The sequence below is a fragment of the Oncorhynchus keta genome, chromosome 17, assembly GCF_023373465.1.
Source record: "Oncorhynchus keta strain PuntledgeMale-10-30-2019 chromosome 17, Oket_V2, whole genome shotgun sequence".
In the NCBI taxonomy this organism is placed as follows: domain Eukaryota; kingdom Metazoa; phylum Chordata; class Actinopteri; order Salmoniformes; family Salmonidae; genus Oncorhynchus; species Oncorhynchus keta.
The window spans coordinates 20525495-20543967 of NC_068437.1; the positions used below are offsets into that span (position 1 = coordinate 20525495).

At 46.3% G+C, this 18473-nt stretch overlaps 1 protein-coding gene across 1 annotated transcript; it reads left to right on the forward strand.

Annotated features, from left to right (window-relative positions):
* Positions 1-207: 207 nt before the first annotated feature.
* On the forward strand, positions 208-6688 carry LOC118396614 (coactosin-like protein). The gene is made up of 4 exons (XM_035790916.2): positions 208-617; positions 1149-1231; positions 5313-5470; positions 5697-6688. The coding sequence occupies exons 1-4, from the start codon at positions 541-543 to the stop codon at positions 5805-5807; spliced, it is 429 nt and encodes a 142-aa protein (XP_035646809.1). The 5' UTR covers positions 208-540; the 3' UTR covers positions 5808-6688.
* The last annotated feature ends 11785 nt before the right edge of the window (positions 6689-18473 follow it).

Genomic DNA, 18473 nt, shown 5'->3' on the forward strand with positions numbered 1-18473 from the left:
GTTCTAGGGCTATTATGGTTTATTATTTTATTATATCATTGTATTTAATTAAATGAAATGTTATTTGATATTGGAACGTTTAATTTTGGTTGATTGTGTTGCTGCAGGCTATTGTTCTCATGCATCGATTACATTAACAGACCACAAGATGGCAGGATAGCGCAGTAAAACGGCAACAATAAAAAAGGGTGGATTTATTTGGCTGAATCCCTCGGTTGACCATTGGGAGGATGTGAATGCTGCGTATGGGGACATCGCCGCTCTAGTACGGCAACCTGATTGACAAACATCACCAACGCCCATAAACTGGATATAGGAAATGAATCGAGTCGTGAAAATAGTTTATTTCTCTCATAATTGAGAAAAGATACACCCTTTTCCGCGCACTGCTCGTGTAATAGCGCATGTTCAATAGGGGCGCGTGATTTCAGACTATTGAGTCGTCTATTGTAGAACTCACGTTCTGCTCATTTTGGATTGTTCTTTTCGCCGTGTGCTTTCTTTCATCTCTAGGCTACTGTCCATTTGCGTCCACCCAAAATGGCAACAAGAATCGATAAAGAGGCTTGTAGGGAAGCGTATAACCTCGTCAGAGACGATAACACGGAGATAAACTGGTGAGTGTGTTTAACTTAGTTGTGCATAGGAAATTGTAAATCTGAGATTTTACACAGCATCCTAAGAATTGAGTTGAGTCTACATTTATAAAATCCATAACAATGGGTGGATGATCAAAGTGTGCACTTTTCATTCATTCACCCAGTGTTCAATTTTAATAATTGTTTCTCTCCTCCCTAAACATTACCTATCTTAGTCTAATAATTCAGGGTACCGGGGCATGACTAACTTCCTTTGTCTATCGAAGAGGTGCAGTGATAGTGACACGTATATGTTGACACAACACCGGACATGTCTGCCCCGCATTTGACACATCGGTTTTTGAATGATTAGCCTATTTTTAGACCGGTCTTTACATTGTAATCCCATCCGATAGATGTTTTATGATGGACGTGGACACGCATTAGTGGACTAGACTGGCATAGAGGATCCCTGATCTTTTTGACAGACCGGGCCCAAATATTCAATTTGACATGTCTGTAAGGTCAGTGCATTTTAATTCATGTAGTGTGCATTTTATGTTCTTTTAGGGCAGCGTTTAAATATGAGGGCCATATGATTGTGCCGGCGGGCCAGGGGACTGATTATGAAGAATTCAAGAGTCAGTGCACAGGTAAGGCCAGGATTTCATTCATTTTTGCGCCTATGCGGTTATTTCAAATTGACCACAATGTTCCTGCATAACGGCAATAAGCGCTGTAATAGATCACACACACACAATTTTCACGACTTGTTGAAAAAACATGTTGACACACCCTACTTGTAGAGAAATGCCAATGCCATCATCATCTCTTTCATGTTGCTGACATGGTCTATGAATGACTCTTGTCATACAGTAGCATACCTTTTTAGTGTTTGTTGTCCTAGGCTACCCAGCTAAAATGCATGCTCGCTGGACTAACTTCCTTTCATGGTTAATGATGAGCCAGTTAGTTAACATTAACCTACTACTGTACATCTAGCTACATATTGAACTTCCATCCTCTACAGGCCAGGGGCACAATGTATGGTTGGATCAGAATTGCACTTATAATCATTGGCCAGTATAGAGAAGTAAAACTACAAGTCCAAATCCCTATCTCCATCCATGGTCAATTTAGTAAAGGGACAATGTTAGCTAGCTAGCTATCTAGCCAGCTGCCGGAGGACAACACAATGAGATGCAACAATGTGATGTGATTGGTGTGAAGACAAATCCAAACTGGCTTCCCTTGATGCTTTTTTTTCTGGTGCGCCAGGACCATTTACAGTTGAGCTCACCGCTGATTTGCTATTATTTTTTTAACCAAGGGAGGCCAACTACTCTCTGGCTTCCCTTGCATTCAACGCTATGGGCGGCAACAATATAATACTATTTTTGACTAGACGGCATCAGATAGATGGGGTACACATACAGAGGGGCCCTGTTTCTTGTTTCCACTGCTCTAGAGTCCAATGGCGGCGAGCTTTACACCACTCCAGCCGATTTGTATTCATCTTCATTTAACTAGACAAGTCAGTTAAGGACAAATTCTTATTTACAATGACGGCCTACCAAAAGGCCTCCTACGGGGGCTGGGATTAAAAATAAAATATAGGACGAGACGCACATCACGACAAGAGAGACCTAAGACGACAACCTAGTGTGGCAGCAAACCATGACAACACAGCATGGTAGCAACACCACATGACAACAACATGGTACAAATATTGTTAGGCGCAGACAACCGCACAAAGGCAAGAAGGTAGAGACAACAACCGATGCTTGGCATTGCCCAAGGTGATCTTAGGTATGTGTGCGGCTGCTCTGCCATGGAATGTCATTTCAGGAAGCTCCCGACAAACAGTTATTGTGCTGAAGTTGATTACACAGGCAGTTTGGAACTTGGTAGTGAGTGTTGCAACCGAGGACAGATGATCTTTAGGCGCTTCAGCTCTCTGCGGTCCTGTTCTTTGAGCTTGTGTGGCTTACCACTTCGCGGGTTGCTCCTTGACGTTTCCACTTCACAATAACAGCACTTGCAGCTCTAGCAGGGGAGAAATTTGACAAACTGACTTGTTGGAAAGGTGGTATCTCATGACGGTGGGGCCACGTTGAAAGTCACTGAGCTCTTCAGTAAGGCCATTCTAATGCCAATGTTTGTCTATGAAGATTGCATGGCTGAGTGCTCGATTTTATACACCTGTCAGCAACGGGTGTAGATGAAATAGCCAAATCCACTAATTTGAAGGGATGTCCACATGTGTGTGTGTGTAACAGTATAATTTTAAACTGTCCCCTCGCCCATACCCGGGCGCGAACCAGGGACCTTCTGCACACAACGACAACAGTCACCCTCGAAGCATCGTTACCCATCGCTCCACAAAAGCCGCGGCCCTTGCAGAGCAAGGGGAACTACTACTTCAAGGTCTCAGAGCAAGTGACGTAACCGATTGAAACGCTATTTAGCGCACACTGCTAACTAAGCTAGCCGTTTCACATCCGTTACATGTGTGTATATATAGTGTACATTCAGCCTCTTGCAAATTGAAGAATAATTATGGAACACAGGGAGACGAAATATTAATTATTTTATATTTCTTTTTTTATTGGTCATTCTTTTGGGGGAAGTCTGGCTTCCCTTGGCATCCATGAAGACACGCCACTGCAGTAATCTACTTCATCCAGAAGTAGGCTACTTGGTCGTCACTAGTTAACACAGCCACAAAGTCTTATTTATTGCTAAACTCAGCCTATTTCTACAATTTCTGTTCTTAAAATCTGATTTTAAACCTAACCTTAACCGCACTGATAACCTTTTGCCTAACCCTAAACTTAAATTAGGCTATGACCAGAAAGCTGACCTTTGTTTTCATGAATTTCTACAATAGGCCTATAGCCAATTTGGACTTTTTGGCTGTGGTAACTAGTGACAACAAAGTACTGCGATCCCAAAGCCTACAATATGAAGATAGGCAGAAACAGCTTCTCCAATCAAATCCCCGATCACACTTGTAGGCGACGTTTGCTACTAAACTCATGCGCAGAAACATCATCAGGTCGAACGGTGGTCTCGCACGCACCGAACTGCGCATGTGCAGGTGGTCAACTCAAAGACGCTCCTTCGATAAAGTGTTTTATTTTTACGAAAATGGTGTACAAAACTGAAAGTAAAAGCCGCAGAAACAAAACTTAAGAACGTGGAAGCATATAAATAATGCTTTAAGTAACTTTCTGTCTTATGTAACCATACCAAACGTAACTTATCATTCTAATGTCAGTGTCCCGGATTTACATTTGCTATGTTACGTTTAGTCTCGGAGACCAGGCTGGGCTGTCCCATACTACTATAGTCTCTCCTCACTCTGGTCCTTGTCTTTGCCCAGATAATATTTTTTCTGTAATCTTACTGTATAAAACATGATATACATTCTGATGAATCTGCTTTAACAGAAACTGTGAAAGTCTCATCCTGTCTGAGGGCTTGGGCACAGACTGCTGCACTAAGAAGTTGACAGGCTGAGTGTTCTAAAAGAAGCATCTGTCTTATCAACTAAAAGGTCTAAACTCAAACGTTCTATTTGTCTTTTTGCGGCATCATCATAGTCACAGTAGTGCAGCTGTTTTCTGGACTGTTATCTTAACAGCGTTGTCAGCATAACTAAAAGGGAAGGCTTTAGAGGGAAGAGATGTTGACCCACCAGGAAGTTTACGACAGGGGAAGTCAAGCTTTAGCAAAATTAATTATATTTTTTTCAACACATACTTGTCAGCCTTACCCACTTCCACAATATGACAAATATAGAAACAAGCACAACAAAAGTATTTGTAAATGTTTTTATTTAAGTGCTAGAAACATTGGTTGTTATACAGAGAAACAGTATAGGCCTTTGTGTGGTCTGGTGGATATCACAGTTCAGTCAGGTGACTCTTGTATGGGGAGGTGTTGAAACTAGCGATGGCCTTTGACACCATGCTGATAATTTTAACACTGATTCTTGTTAATGCACAACAGAGCTTTTTGAGGTCTGATAGACGTATGCTGCTTCTGAATCAGTAAGGCACAGATAAACATAGAAATCATGCCTAGATTGTGCCATCAGTGCACTATTAAGGGTAATGAATGGACAGGGCCTAGTCCAGAGCAGATTCATGTCATAAATGTGTTATTATATTTACTATAATCTACTTAGAGATGTGAATTTACACCTATTTGGTGTGCTGAACTGTAGAGAGAACTGCTCTATTCCAAGACAATGTAGCTAGTGATGTAGGGCTAACATGTGATATGAATGTGTGAGGAAGAGCCAGTGAACCCAGAATCACTGCCTCCCCAATCTCCTTGGTATTGCTCACAACTCCAGACCCCTGTGATTGAACCTGTTGTTCTGAATACCTTCCCTTTTCTCTTGTACACACAGATTTACCCCACTTTTTGTATTTGTATACAAATAAACCAATATTCCCCGCCTGTGTTCATACTTCATACAGCAGCATAAAAACACTCTCACAAAGCTCAATCAACTCGCAGTACACAGGAGTCAGGCCTTGTCAATTGCTGGCTCAAACATGGTGACAAATCAATTTATTTAAGAACTATACCATAATTATCTGTCATGACAGCTGGGAATGGAAATGGTCTGCGGGGTCATCAGCCTCTGCAGGTTTCTGCCTGTCTGATGGTCAGTCTCATCTCTGACTGACTGCTGCTGTCTCATCTCTCTCTCACTCTCAGATGATGTGCGTCTCTTTGGCTTTGTGCGGATCACAACGGGTGACGCCATGAGCAAGCGGGCCAAGTTCACCCTCATCACCTGGATAGGGGAAAACGTAAGTGGCCTGCAGCGTGCCAAGATCAGCACTGACAAGACACTCGTGAAAGATATTGTCCAGGTTAGTGACTCTCTGTTCTCACCCAAACTCACATGCTTTTTAAAAAACAAATACTAATTTTAATTAATGTGCTGTTAAAATACAATACAGTAAATTGATTACCAAACAAAGTACAACACAATTGTGTCTGTGCCATCTCTCTAGCTTCCTTTGTCTTCCTTGTCTAACACTCTCTCACACATTCCTTTTCTGTCACCTTCTCCCCTCTCCTCTTTGTCTCCTGCAGAACTTTGCTAAGGAATTCATGATCAGTGATGCTCGTGAGCTGGAGGAGGACTACATTCGCACCGAGCTGAAGAAGGCAGGCGGGGCCAACTATGACGCCCAGGGAGAGTAGAGCAAAGTCCACAAGGGCAGGGGAGGGGCTGCTACCTTTTGGGGGAGGGAGGGGTCTTCATGCCTGGATGAGAGTGAGAGGGGGATATACACACATACACACATGCACAAACACACACGCACACACAGATAACACAGATAACACAACAACAACAAAAAGCACATTGAGACACACTTAGACATATGCCTACAGTCCTATCCTCAGCCCTCTTACCAGTCAGGTCATGGTTGATTATCTACTGTACTGTGCATCATCTCACTCATCTCAGCTGCGCCACAACGTTTAGAACTATCTCAATCTGTGGTGCTGTGTTTATGTTACAACTGGAAAAGACACGTTATTGTACTGTATGTCAGAAGGGCAGAATGATTCTCTTTCTCTCTCTGATTGGACTTATCATCATTGTGCTTTTACTGTATCTTCCTCTGTGGTTGTAGTCCAAACATGCATCATTGGTCAATAGAGGTCTTTCCTGCCCAGCAGTCTCGTCTCTCAATCCACCCCCAAGGTATACCCCACTGTGTTTACTGCCTTAATCTCCCATGGAGAGACGGGCATCATGGGAGTTGTGTTTGTGGACACTATACTGTTATTGGCTATCCTCCACTCGGGGGTGGGACTAAGATTCGCCTATGGAACACAAACCAGTAGGGCAGGGCTGTAGCACTGTCAGTCGGCCCAACGCAGGAGCAGCCATCTCTCTGTTGTAGCCTTTTTTTATTTGGATTAAACCCCAAAAATGAATGTTTTTATTTTCTCTAAGAGTTTAACCTTTGATTTATTCTTGAGAGCAATGTTATGTAGGAGATTTACGGAGACATTTAAAAACTGAACTGGGCACACGATCAATCATTTCTGAATAAAACCGTTTTTTTTTTCAAGCTCGCTAGTCTCTTTGTTTGTGTCTAAAGCGCTCATTGACATGGAAAGGAGGGCTGGGTGATTGTGCCGCCCTAGTCTAGTGTACACATAGTAACTGTCTCTGGGGGGCTTATGGGAGTAGCATATGTTGTCATGGTCACTACTGTCAGGCTCAGCCAATCACATTCTCAGGACAAGCTTTTCTGTTCTAAAGCTTGTCAATAAGAACCCCTCCCGTCTACTCAATCCCTCTGTTGGCTAACCCCTTTTTCTCTCCTCTCCAACAATTTTATATTTGCCTCTCTTCTCTCACCTCCCCCATCCCATACCCCCTTTCCCCCGCCACCGGTAGTTTTGTTCAACAGATGTGAACTCGACTGCCTAATTACTTAATCTAGTAATCTATAAGCCTCTAGCAGTCTGCTTTTATGACTTGTAGTTTAGTTCAGTTTGTAGTGGGTAAGAGACCGATTTCAAACAGAGCCTTAACCCTATGTGTAATTTGAATGTTTGTTTGAATGAGTGTTGAATGTTATTATTATTATTCTATTAGGTCAATCAATAGCCTCCAGCAGTGCTGGTTCAGGTCCAGACAAGCGGACTGAGTGGTGGAGTGAGAGCAGGGGACTGAGAGACTGGTTACAGTGTTCTGGGTGAGGCCGTACTAGTCAGGTGAAGATAAAGATTCATGGCTCAGTATTAAGTCCCAGTAAGGGCTACAGACTCTAGTAATTGAGGATGCAGGGTGAGATCAAATCTTTAAACTGTGCTTATTGTGATGTTTGTGTGTGTGCCCGTGTGTGATCTGTTAGGGTAATCTCGTGTGGGATGTACTGTGTGAGTATGTGACTTAGCCCAGTTGGAGCTGAGTGGAGGATGGGTGAGACAGGTGTTGTGTGGTGTCTATGGGGACCATATTAATTAGATTAGCGACTTTAGGGAGTTAATTTGCATCCTTGTCACACCGGTGGACAGACTGCTTTCTGACTCTAACATAATTTAACCTGAGATGATCATTCTCACAGGAAAATAGACGCTCACATACTTATCTGCTAGCCTGTTTACAGTATCATTAAGGTGTGCATGTTCTGACAGCTCCACAGCAAGGCCAAAGGTGAAGCCAGGTTTTCTACCTTGTGCTGTGGGAGTGTAACTATACAGTACTTGAGTATAAGCTTGAGGGAGAAAGAGAGGGAGGGTGTAAGTACATGTGTATTACAGTGAGGGAGAGTTGCTTAAGAAGTGATTTCTAGGAGTGTTGTTCACTCTGGGATTCACAAGCGAGTTCCTGCCAGCAATACTCAGCTCCTTCCTGGATTCCAGAGGCCTCCCATATCCAGCATATTTCACATCGCTGAGTCGTGTGTGTGTCTACGTCAGTGAGTGTTTGAATGCCTGTGTGATCCATCTTCTCCCAGCAATGTTCTTCCACACTGACAGGGAGGCTTTTTCTGTTGTTTGGCAACATGTGTAATTCAAACCAGATATCACATTTGACCGAAAGACCAAGAGATATAAAGATTATGGAGCCTGTTGTAACATCTTGCCAATATCACTGAAATATCATTTAACTGTATTATTCACTGCACCAGTTGACATTATCAAGATCCCTCCCTGGATTCAAAGAAAAATGACAGCCCCCAGTCACTTCCCCAAATATCACAACATGGGCTAACAAAGTGACTAGCACGGCTGGATTGTGTACTTAAGGGATATTTAACCAACCCCTCGCTGTGCAGAGGAGCTCATCACTTTCTTCTATCATGTCCTCTGAAGCGCGAGAAGGGGGGGGGGGGAGTGGCGAGGGGGGCCGTTCCTGCCAGTGTGAATGGGTCAAATGTCAATGCTTCTGTGTGCCACTCCATCATTGTCACAGAGCAGCCATTGTCAGGGCTTAACGAGCTGAGCTGAGCTGCACTCCATCCAAATTGATGCATCTGTCTCCTCAGTGCAGTGGCAGTCGGTTCACTCAGGTCACTGTCCACCAGATCAAACCCTCCCCTATCTCTGTCATCCCTGACATATCAACACTCAAATGACTCAATTTGGGAAATTATGAAAGCAGTTATTTTCCACAAGAAAAAACAAAAAGTCAAAAAGATTATTTGTCATCATGGCCAAAGAAATTAGGAATATGATTGAGTAGTTTAATTTTCTTAGAAACATTTGATACAGTTTCTCATCTATTGCCTTGTCATGTCTTCCGCCGAAGTTGGTTCCTCTCCTTGTTTGGGCGGCGTTCAGTGGTCGACGTCACCAGTCTTCTAGTCTTCGCCGATCCACTTTTCATTTTCCATTTGTTTTGTCTTGTCTTCCTGCACACCTGGTTTACATCTCCTACTAATTTACATGTGTATTTAGCCCTCTGTTCCCTCCATGTCTGTGTGGGGTATTATTTGGTACGGTTCCAGCTGTTTTGCGCCGGGTTTTGTTTTATACCCGTGTTTGTGGCAGCCGGTACTTTGTACTTGGGTTTTGTACTTTGTGCTGCCTCACTTGTTCTTTGGGCATTTGGTTTGTGACACGGTTGTGTTCTGTATTATGATTGCCTAAATAAAGTGCTTTGTCCATTCATCTCTGCTCTCCTGCACCTGACTTTCATGCACCAGCTACACCCACCATTGACAGAATACCCCACCCCTTGATGGAGACAGCAGGAGCAGGTGCCCCTGTTATTGGGGTAGAGGAGCACGTCCAGGAACACGCAGCGATGCTCCTCTATCTCGGCGCTGCCATGGACCGCATCGTCCAAACAATGGACCGCTGGGAGAGACCGTGAGTTCCTCCAGCACCTCCTCCAACACAACAGGGGCCTCCAATACTCGCTCCCCCTGCACCTGGTTCCAGTGGGATTCGCCTCATCTTCCCCGGGGAGTACGATGGGACGGCTGCCCGCTGCCAGGGTTTCCTGCTGCAATTGGAGTTATACCTGGCGACCGTCCACCTGGCTCCTTCAGGCCGTGAGAGGGTGTCCGCCCTCACCTCATGCCTCTCGGGCAAAGCCCTGGAGTGGACCAACACCGTGTGGGTGGAAAGAGATGCGGTGCTGGACCACTTCAAGGAGTTCACCCGTCGTTTCCGGGCAGTCTTCAACCACCCGCCCGAGGGTAGAGTGGCGGGTGAACGTTTTTTCCACCTGCGGCAGGGGACGAGGAGCGCACAGGAGTTCACTTTGGACTTTCGGAAACTGGCCGCTGGAATGGGATGGAACGACAGGGCCCTGATCGACCACTATCGCTGCAGCTTGCAGCTTGTCGGGAGTTGGCCTGCAGGGACACCACCCTCACGTTTGACCAGCTGGTGGACCTGTCCATCCGGCTGGATAACCTGCTGGCCACCCTCGGACGTCCAGATCGGGCTCTGTTGGTTCCATCCCCCAGCACCACCGCTCCGATACCTATAAAGCTGGGAGGTGCTGCGCTAAGGGAGGCTGGAGGAGGAGCCTTCGCGTGCAACATCTGTGGCCGCAGAGGGCACACTGCCGGTCAGTGTCGAATTGGTTCCTCTGGGGGTCGAGGCAGCAGGCAGGACACTCTAGCGTCACCCCAGGTGAGTCGGCACCATTCTCACCCAGAACCCTCAGTTGCACACCTGTTTTTGAATGTCATGACTCCTGAGTTTTCCCCGCATTCCCAGCATAAGGCGCTCGTCGATTCAGGCGCGGCTGGGAATTTTCTAGACAGAGCATTCTCTCATAGTTTAGGGATCCCCATTGTTCCACTGACTGTGCCCTTCCCAGTTCACGCCTTAGACAGTCGACCATTGGGGTCAGAGTTGATTAGGGAGGCCACCGCTCCCCTGGGCATGGTGACACAGGGGGGTCACAAGGAGAGAATCAGTCTCTTTCTCATTGACTCTCCTGCATTTCCCGTGGTGCTAGGCCTACCCTGGTTAGCCTGTCATGACCCCACTGTTTCATGGCAACGGAGGGCTCTCACGGGGTGGTCGCGGGAGTGCTTGGGGAGGTGTTTAGAGATTTCCGTTGGTGCTACTATGGTGGAGAGACCTGGTCTGGAGCCCTGGTCTGTGCGCATTCCCCCAAAATATGCCGATTTGGCTCCCGCCTTCCCCAAAAAGAAGGCGACTCAATTACCACCATCGACAGGGGGATTGTGCGATAAATCTCCTGGTAGACGCCGCTTTTCCCAGGAGTCACATGTATCCCCTGTCACAGGCTTAGACGGCGGCTATGGAAACATATGTCTCCGAATCCCTGCGTCAGGGGTACATTCGGTCCTCCACTTCACCCGCTTCCTCAAGTTTATTTTTTGTGAAGAAGGAGGGAGGTCTGCACCCGTGTATTGACTATCGAGGTCTAAACCAGATCACTGTGAGGTACAGTTACCCGCTACCTCTCATAGCCACAGCGATTGATTCAATGCACGGGGCGAGCTTCTTCACCAAACTAGATCTAAGGAGCGCTTACAACCTGGTGCGTATCCGGGAGGGAGACGAGTGGAAGACGGCGTTCAGTACGACCTCAGGGCATTATGAGTACCTGGCCATGCCGTATGGGTTGATGAATGCCCCATCAGTCTTCCAAGCCTTTGTAGACAATATTTTCAGGGACCTGCACGGGCAGGATGTAGTGGTGTATATCGATGACATTCTGATATACTCCACTATACGCGCCATTGCATGTGTCCCTGGTGCGCTGGGTGCTTGGTCATCTGTTGTAGCATGACCTGTACGTCAAGGCTGAGAAATGCCTGTTCTTCCAACAGTCCGTCTCCTTCCTAGGGTACCGCATTTCCACCTCAGATGGAGATGGAGAGTGACCGCATTTCAGCCGTGCGTAATTGGCTGACTCCCACCACAGTAAAGGAGGTGCAGCGGTTTCTAGGGTTTGCCAATTACTACCAGAGGTTTATCCGGGGTTTTGGTCAGGTAGCGGCTCGCATTACCTCACTGCTGAAGGGGAGACAGGTGCGTTTGCAGTGGTCGGCTGAGGCGAACAGGGCTTTTGGTCACCTGAGGGCTCTGTTTACCTCGGCTCCCGTGCTGGCCCATTCGGATCCCTCTTTGGCGTTCATAGTAGAGGTAGACGCGTCCGAGGCTGGGATAGGAGCTGTAATCTCTCAGCGCTCGGGTACGCCACCGCAGCTCCGCCCCTGTGCTTTCTTCTCGAGGAAGCTCAGCCTGGCGGAGCGAAACTATGACGTGGGGGACGGGGAGCTGTTAGCTGTCGTCAAGGCTTTGAAGGAGTGGAGACATTGGCTTGAGTGGGCTAAACACTCTTTTCTCATCTGGACTGACCACCGCAATCTGGACCCATGGATCCCACCCCCATACTCCCGCACAGCCTCCTGCCTGGTGGCGCCGGTAGTGTGGGAGCTGGACATGGACATTGAGCAGGCGCTACGTGCAGATCCCACTCACCTCCAGTGTCCCGCTGGGCATCTGTACATTCCATCTGCTGTCCATGACCGGCTGATCTATTGGACCCACACGTCACCCTCCTCTGGTCATCCAGACATCGGTCGGACGGTGAGCTGTCTGAGTGGGAAGTACTGGTGGCCCACTTTGGCTAAGGACGTGAGGGTTTATGTGTCCTTCTGCTCGGTGTGCGCTCAGTGTAAGGCTCCTAGGCACCTGCCCAGAGGTAAAAAACACCCTTTACCCGTTCCACAACAGCCATCGTCGCACCTGTCGGTGGATTTCCTTACCGATTTTCCTCCCTCACAGGGTAACATCACGATCCTGGTCATTGTGGACCATTTTTCTAAGTCCTGCCGTCTCCTCCCTCTGCCCGGTCTCCCTAAGGCCCTACAGACTGCGGAGGCCTTGTTTACACATGTCTTCCGGAACTACGGGGCGCCTGAGGGACATAGTGTCTAATCAGGGTCCCCAGTCCACTTCGAGGGTCTGGAGGGCGTTCATGAAACGTCTGGGGGTCTCGATCAGCCTTACCTCGGGTTTTCACCCCGAGAGTAACGGGCAGGTGGAGAGAGTTAACCAGGATGTGGGTAGGTTTTTGAGGTCTTATTGCCAGGACCGGCCGGGGGAGTGGGCGGTGTTCGTGCCCTGGGCAGAGATGGCCCAGAACTCACTCCGCCACTCCTCCACTAACCTCTCCCCCCTCCAGTGGGTACTGGGGTATCAGCCGGTTCTGGCATCAGAGTCAGACCGAGGCTCCTGACTGGTTCCGGCACGGGGAGGAGACATGGGACGCCGCCCATGTTCACCTTCCGTGCGCCGTGCTGCGCCAGAAAGCCAGCGCTGACCGTCACCACAGTGAGGCCCCGGTGTTCACACTGGGAGACTGGGTCTGGCTCTCGACCCTAAAACCTGCCCCTCCGCCTGCCCTGCCGGAAGCTGGGCCCGCGGTTTGTGGGGCCATTTAAAGTCCTGAGGAGACTGAACAAAGTGAGGTACAGGTTACAGCTTCCCCCCGATTACCGTATGAACCCCTCGTTCCATGTGTCTCTCCTCAGGCCGGTGGTGGCAGGCCCGCTCCAGGAGTTTGAGGTGCGGTAGGTTCCTCCGCCCCCTCGATGTCCAGGGGGGTCCCCGGCATACTCCGTTAGCTCCATACTGGATTCGAAGCGTCGGGCGAGGGGCCTTCAGTACATCATGGACTGAGAGGGGTATGGTCCGGAGGAGAGATGCCGGGTTCCGGTGGAGGACGTGTTGGACCCTTCAATGCTGCGGGAGTTCCATCGTCTCTGCCCGGACAGCCCTGCACCTCGCCCTCCGGGTCGTCCTCGCCCTCCGTGTCGTCCCCGAGGCCGTGTTGGCGCGCTGCTGGAGCCGTGCATCAAGGGGGGTACTGTCACGACTTCCGCCAAAGTCGGTTCCTCCTCTTGTTCGGGCGTCATTCGGTGGTCGACGTCACCGGACTTCTAGCCATTTTCCATTTGTTTTGTCTTGTCTTCCTGCACACCTGGTTTACATCTCCTATTAATTTACATGTGTATTTAGCCCTCTGTTCCCTCCATGTCTGTGTGGGGTATTGTTTATTTTCAAGGTTGGTATGCTTCCGGCTGGTTTGCGCCGGGTTTTGTTTTATACCCGTGCTTTGTGGCAGCTGGTACTTTGTACTTGGGTTTTGTACCTTGTGCTGCCTCACTTGTTCTTTGGGCATTTGTTTTGTGACGCGGTTGAGTTCTGTATTATGATTGCCTAAGTAAAGTGCTTTGTCCATTCATCTCTGCTCTTCTGCGCCTGACTTCCATGCACCAGCTACACCCACCATTGACATCAAATCAAATTTTATTTGTCACATACAGATGGTTAGCAGATGTTAATGCGAGTGTAGCGAAATGCTTGTGCTTCTAGTTCTGACAATGCAGTAATAACCAACAAGTGAAGGGTTAAAGAATATGTACATAAAGATATATGAATGAGTGATGGTATAGAACGGCATAGGCAAGATGTAATCGAGTACAGTATATAGATATGAGATGAGTAATGTAAACAAATCGGCATAGTTTAAAGTGGATAGCGATACATGTATTACATAAAGATTTTTATTTAATTTTTATTTAACTAGGCAAGTCAGTTAAGAACAAATTCTTATTTTCAATGACGGCCTAGGAACAGTGGGTTAACTGCCTGTTCAGGGGCAGAACGACAGATTTGTACCTTGTCAGCTCGGGGGCTTGAACTTGCAACCTTCCAGGTTACTAGTCCAACGCTCTAACCACTAGGCTACCCTGACGCCCCATGTAGTAGATGATATAGAGTACAGTATATACATATGAGATGAGTAATGTAGGGTATGTAAACATTATATTAAGTGGCATTGTTTAAAGTGGCTAGTGATCCATTTTTTACATCAATTTCCATCCATTTCCATTATTACAGTTGAGTCAGTATGTTGGCAGCAGCCACTCAATGTTAGTGGTGGCTGTTTAACATTCTGATGGCCTTGAGATAGAAGCTGTTTTTCAGTCTCTCGGTCCCTGCTTTGATGCACCTGTACTGCTTTGATGCACCTGTACTTCTGCATGATAGCGGGGTGATCTTTATGGACATCCTGCGACATCGGGGGGTGTAGGTGTCCTGGAGGGTAGGTAGTTTGCACCCGGTGATGCGTTGTGCAGACCTCACTACCCTCTGGAGAGCCTTACGGTTGTGGGCGGAGCAGTTGCCATACCAGGCGGTGATACAGCCCGACAGGATGCTCTCGATTGTGCATCTGTCGAAGTTTGTGAGTGCTTTTGGTGACAAGCCAAATTTCTTCAGCCTCCTGAGGTTGAAGAGGCGCTGCTGCGCCTTCTTCACAACGCTGTCTGTGCGGGTGGACCAATTCAGTTTGTCCATGATGTGTACGCCGAGGAACTTAAAACTTACTACCCTCTCCACTAATGTCCCGTCGATGTGGATAGGCGGGTGCTCCTTCTGCTGTTTCCTGAAGTCCACAATCATCTCCTTTGTTTTGTTGACGTTGAGTGTGATGTTATTTTCCTGACACCACACTCCGAGGGCCCTCACCTCCTCCCTGTAGGCCGTCTCGTTGTTGTTGGTAATCAAGCCTACCACTGTAGTGTCGTCCGCAAACTTGATGATCGAGTTGGAGGCGTGCATGGCCACGCAGTCGTGGGTGAACAGGGAGTACAGGAGAGGGCTCAGAACGCACCCTTGTGGGGCCCCGGGGTTGAGGATCAGCGGGGTGGAGATGTTGTTACCTACCCTCACCACCTGGGGGCGGCCCATCAGGAAGTCCAGTACCCAGTTGCACAGGGCGGAGTTGAGACCCAGGGTCTCGAGCTTGATGATGAGTTTGGAGGGTACTATGGTGTTAAATGCTGAGCTGTAGTCGATGAACAGCATTCTCACAAAGGTATTCCTCTTGTCCAGATAGGTGCAGTGTGGTTGCGATTGCAGAATGGGATAAGGATTGATTGCATATGTCCGTAAACACACCAGCCAGCTGGTCTGCGCATGCTCTGAGGACGCGACTGGGGATGCCGTCTGGGCCTGCAGCCTTGCGAGGGTTAACACGTTTAAATGTTTTACTCATGTCAGCTGCAGTGAAGGAGAGTCCGCAGGTTTTGGTAACGGGCGGTGTCAGTGGCACTGTATTGTCCTCAAAGCGAGAATGTTTATTTATTTAGTCTGTCTGGGAGCAAGACATCCTGATCCGCGACGGGACTGGTTTTCTTTTTGTAATCTGTGATTGACTGTAGACCCTGAGACATACCTCTTGTGTCTGAGCCGTTGAATTACGACTCTACTTTGTCTCTATACTGACGCTTAGCTTGTTTGATTAGCTTGCGGAGGGAATAGCTACACTGTTTGTATTCGGTCATGTTTCCGGTCACCTCGCCCTGGTTAAAAGCAGTGGTTCCCGCTTTCAGTTTCACGCGAATGCTGCCATAAATCCACAATTTCTGTTTTGGTAATGTTTTAATCATTGCTGTGGGTATAACAACGTCAATGCACTTTCTAATGAACTCGCTCACCGAATCAGTGTATTCGTCAATGTTTGCAAATAAATTAATTAAAAATCATACAATGTGATTTTCTGTAATTTTCTTTCTTCATTTTGTCTGTCATAGTTGTGTACCTATGATGAAAATTACAGGCCTCTCTCGTCTTTTTAAGTGGGAAAACTTGCACAATTAGTGGTCTGAATAAATACTTTTTTGTCCCACTGTAGATCATACACCTGAGGCAATAAATGTTCTCTCTTTCTTTTGTCTCCCTCTCATACTCACTCGCCAATATGTCCAGCTTATCTTTCTTGCTGGAGTCACTATTTAATTAAACTAATATTCAACTCCATGGATGAATAACCCAAGTAAAATAGTTATTCATTTATTGATCCTGTTCAAGTTGCAAACAGACTAATAAGATTATGAAACATGGTCGGTAGACAGAGGTTATAAAGAAAGGTCATCTCCCTCTATAGCATGACGGGTCTGTGAGTGCCTTTTAATTGGCCTTTAAATAACCCATTCGGCAAATACAATTTGATGTGTAATAACCCCACTACCAGCCTATGTAATAACACTGTCAATCACCAATGGGTCAACATGGTAACTATTTAGAACATTATCTATCGTCTGGCTTTTTCAGAGGCAACACTTCAATATTATTGACCATTGGAAAAAATATAATTATACCTGGCTATAGCTTGATATACAGCTAATTGCATAGACTGATGTTGCATTAGATATTACATTAAAAATGTTCTGTGAGTTTTCTTTTAATACTTTTTTCCTGCATTGGGGAGTTTGGCATTTACAAGTTGGATTAATTTGTCAGTAACATTCAAGGTCAACCCAGGACATTTTAAAACACACGAGCCAAATAAACTACACAAACATAAATCAGAATGAGGAAGTGGTCTGTGCCAGCACAGCAGCTTAAAGGGATACTTTGGGATTTTGGCAACGAAGCCCTTTATCTACTTCCCTAGAGTCAGATGAATCCATGGAGACCATTGTTATGTCTCTGCATCCAGTATGAAGGAAGTTAGAGGTAGTTTTGTGACCCAATGCTAATTAGCATTAGCATAATGCCCAGAAGCCTATGGCATCTACTAGCATGCTAGCAGTTATCATAGACTTCCAGTCATTACACTAATGTTAATTGCTAACTATGCTAACGTTAGTTAAGAACTTCCTTTTTTTTCAACAATAGAGTGACAAACTGTGCACTTTAGTCTACAGATGACATATGTATTACAAAGGTATACAAACCAAAATAATTTTTGGGTCAGTACTGACAACAACCTGAAGAACAATCTGAGTGTCTAAGCAGGTCATACACTTGATACGATAAATATCCAATGCTTTAAAATAAGTTACCTGTGATTCAAAGTCTTATGAATTGCATATGTACACCAATGTCCCCAGGCTTTGGCGATTCAAGGTGGTTGTGTGCACATATGTTCTTCAACTCGATTGTGTGTTTGATAGTGATATTATACAGTATGTTCAATAATTAACAGTGCCCTAGGGTGATTAGTCTGTAACCCATGCTATGAACTCCAAACAAGAGCACAGAGTTTTCAGAAATGTTTTACCCCAACATAAATAGTGAGTGATACTATTATTATAATGTACAGGTAACTGCCAAAATAAAGGAAATACCATCATAACGTTTCTTAATAGGGAATTGGGCTACCATGAGGCAGAACAGCTTCAATACACCTTGGCATAGATTCGACAACTGTCTGGAACTCTATTGGAGGGATGCGACAGCATTCTTCTAAGAGAAATTCCATCATTGTTTTGTTGATGGTGGTGAAAAATGCTCTCTCAAGCACCGCTCCAGAATCTCCCATAAGTGTTCAATTGGGTTGAGATCTAGTGACTGAAACGGGCATGGCATAAGGTTTACATCGTTTCCATGCTCATCAAATCATTCAGTGACCACTCATATGCACTGTAGATGGGGGCATAGCCACGGTAGCCAAAATAATGGCCTGCCCAATATTTTATACATGACCCTAAGCATGATGGGATGTTAATTGCTTAATTAACTCAGGAATCATACTTGTGTGGAAGCACCTGCTTTCAATATACTTTGTAGCCCTCGTTTATTCAAGTGTTTCCATTACTTTGGCAGTTACCTGTATGTTCTTGTGTTTGCAGATGTTTAAGTGATACATTTCCTGTGCTGTCAGTCAACAGTAAATATTTTACCATATAAGGCTGTGAGTAGAAGGGGGCAGGCAGGGGAAGAGGAAAGAAGAACTGTGGAGGGGAGAGAAAAACCTCAAGTCTCAACTTGCAGATAGACGAAGCAGCAGTGAGGAACAAATGAGTGACTGCAGAGATACCTATCATGTCAATAAACTTTACTGGAACATCTACACGTGCACTCAGTTTCAGAGAAAACTTGTTTTTCATT